The sequence below is a fragment of the Nelusetta ayraudi genome, unplaced genomic scaffold (assembly GCF_046127955.1).
Source record: "Nelusetta ayraudi isolate G7.1 ecotype Tasmania unplaced genomic scaffold, CSIRO-AGI_Nayr_v1 ptg000070l, whole genome shotgun sequence".
Lineage (NCBI taxonomy): Eukaryota > Metazoa > Chordata > Actinopteri > Tetraodontiformes > Monacanthidae > Nelusetta > Nelusetta ayraudi.
In genome coordinates this window covers 5,784,189-5,787,023 of record NW_027466120.1, presented here as the reverse complement: position 1 = coordinate 5,787,023, position 2,835 = coordinate 5,784,189, and the positions used below count along the sequence as shown (strand labels likewise).

The window sequence follows — 2,835 nt, the reverse complement described above, 5'->3', positions numbered from 1 at the left end:
CTGCACTTGCTTATATATACCGCCGCAATTCCTCATGTGCGCCATTACATCTTACATCGACCTCCTAACAGTCGATCAGTAAGACCCCGTCAAGGCTCCTCAGCATCTCCCTGTGTGACTACGACATAACAAAATGGTAAGACCTGTTTTAATGGATACGTTTTATGTGACGAAAGTAAATGTAAATGTATTGTTTACTTTTATACGACATTTCATGTTTGCGTGATATTCCAACCGGTCTTTAGATGGACTGGTTCGATTGACGTGTGGCAGGAAATCGAACAAAAGACTTTGTTTGTTTGTTTGTTTGTTTTTTTCAAAGAAATTGCAGTAAAAAAATAATAAAATAATAATAATAATAATAATAATAATAATAATAATAATAATAATAATAATAATAATATGCGAAGACGCGCTTCTTTTTTCGTGGTATTGAAATTTTCTCCTACATCATGACTATGGCCGGGCCATGACCAGCGCTGGCTGCCCTCTTCCGACATGTTCCGTTAATTCGATGAGGCAGTGAGGCTGCGCAGTCATCAATTCACAGAAACCTGATCAGGGAGGGACGCTGGGTGGAAGGCATTAAAAATTCACGTCCCCCGGTCGCTTCCCAGTATCTCTTAACAGGAAGCCATTTTTCCCCCAGTACGTTGAGTTTTCAGGAATTCGAGCAAAGATTTGGAGAGGGATGTGCGGGTCTCATAGCAACCTCCCTGTAAACATAACGTCAGGATGATAGCAATTTGACACAGGCTTTTTAAATCAAAATTGGGTGGGTGAAATTTGTGTAAGTGAAAAAAAAAATATGTTGTAGTGTTTTTAAGCCGTGTTGAAGAATAAAAGTAAATGCATACAAAAATACAAAATAATTGACTAATCTTTTGTTTTCTCTTCGACAGCGTGAGTGCATCTCCATCCACGTCGGCCAGGCTGGTGTCCAGATTGGCAATGCCTGCTGGGAGCTTTACTGCCTTGAACATGGGATCCAGCCGGACGGACAGATGCCCAGTGACAAGACCATTGGAGGAGGAGATGATTCCTTCAACACCTTCTTCAGTGAGACTGGAGCTGGAAAGCACGTCCCCAGGGCTGTTTTTGTCGACCTGGAGCCCACTGTCATCGGTATGTATGATCCCTGGTGGCGCATTATAAATTCATCCACCTAGAGAGTAAATATCTTTTATAATGTGAAGCACACCTGATGAAAGGTCTATTTTGATGTCCATAGATGAGGTGCGCACTGGGACCTACCGCCAGCTGTTCCACCCTGAGCAGCTGATCACTGGCAAGGAGGATGCGGCCAACAACTACGCCCGTGGACACTACACCATCGGCAAAGAAATCATTGACCTGGTTCTGGACAGGATCCGCAAGCTGGTGAGTAAAAAATGAAGAGAGTGAAATGAAATGTAGCTCCAGAATGCCCCAATGAGATGACAAGAGTTTCCTTATTGTTTGCCACAGGCTGACCAGTGCACAGGCCTCCAAGGCTTCCTGGTGTTCCACAGCTTTGGTGGCGGCACCGGCTCTGGTTTCACCTCCCTGCTGATGGAGCGTCTGTCTGTGGACTACGGCAAGAAGTCCAAGCTGGAGTTCTCCATCTACCCAGCTCCCCAGGTGTCCACAGCTGTTGTGGAGCCCTACAACTCCATCCTGACCACTCACACCACCCTGGAGCACTCTGACTGTGCCTTCATGGTGGATAACGAGGCCATCTACGACATCTGCCGCAGGAACCTCGATATCGAGCGTCCCAGTTACACCAACCTCAACAGGTTGATCGGTCAGATTGTTTCCTCCATCACTGCCTCCCTCCGTTTTGATGGTGCCCTGAATGTTGATCTGACAGAGTTCCAGACCAACTTGGTGCCATATCCCCGTATCCACTTCCCTCTGGCCACATACGCCCCTGTCATCTCAGCTGAGAAGGCCTACCACGAGCAGCTCTCAGTTTCTGAGATCACCAACGCTTGCTTTGAGCCAGCCAATCAGATGGTCAAGTGTGACCCTCGCCACGGCAAGTACATGGCTTGCTGCCTGCTGTACCGTGGTGACGTGGTGCCCAAAGATGTGAACGCTGCCATCGCCACCATCAAAACCAAGCGCTCCATCCAGTTTGTGGACTGGTGTCCCACTGGTTTCAAGGTTGGCATCAACTACCAGCCCCCCACTGTGGTCCCTGGTGGTGACCTGGCCAAGGTCCAGAGGGCTGTGTGCATGCTGAGCAACACCACTGCTATCGCAGAGGCCTGGGCTCGCCTTGACCACAAGTTTGATCTGATGTACGCTAAGCGTGCCTTTGTTCACTGGTATGTGGGTGAGGGTATGGAGGAGGGAGAGTTCAGCGAGGCCAGAGAGGACATGGCAGCTCTGGAGAAGGATTATGAGGAGGTGGGAGTCGACTCCATTGAGGGTGAGGGAGATGAGGAAGGAGAAGAGTATTAAAGGGACACAGAGGAATTAGTAACACAGAAAACAGTTGCTGTTTTTCCTTGAATGCATTCCATTAAATAGAAAGTTCCAGTTTGTTACTACTTTGTCTCTGTTCCAATAAAGTTCATGACATGGAAATGTTTGTCTTTTTTGTATTGAATTTGTTTGTCGTCCATAAATAAGTCATCAATTCTGTTAGGCAGATAATATTCAGTGTTCGTGTCACATATTTGAATTATGTATTATATATTAATTATAATTATATTTTAATTAAACATTACTATATTTTGTAATTAAAAAAATGTAGTAGTCATGAATATGATTTTGTGGTCACAAATATTTCCAGAAAAATACAGTAATTAACATTATTTTACCAGTATTTCCAATCGTGCCTCATAA

The 2,835-nt window shown here is 45.3% G+C and overlaps 1 protein-coding gene across 1 annotated transcript; it reads left to right on the top strand.

The window, feature by feature from the left end:
- LOC142898791 (tubulin alpha chain-like) lies at positions 1–2,574 on the top strand. Its single transcript, XM_076042013.1, has 4 exons — positions 1–136; positions 903–1,125; positions 1,232–1,380; positions 1,468–2,574. The coding sequence occupies exons 1-4, from the start codon at positions 134–136 to the stop codon at positions 2,446–2,448; spliced, it is 1,356 nt and encodes a 451-aa protein (XP_075898128.1). The 5' UTR covers positions 1–133; the 3' UTR covers positions 2,449–2,574.
- Positions 2,575–2,835: the final 261 nt, after the last annotated feature.

Excerpts from the sequence above, each read along its gene's own strand:
- LOC142898791 (XM_076042013.1), top strand. Across the intron at positions 1,126-1,231 it reads CCTGGAGCCCACTGTCATCG|ATGAGGTGCGCACTGGGACC; the intron begins GTATGTATGATC and ends TGATGTCCATAG. Across the intron at positions 1,381-1,467 it reads TGGACAGGATCCGCAAGCTG|GCTGACCAGTGCACAGGCCT; the intron begins GTGAGTAAAAAA and ends TGTTTGCCACAG.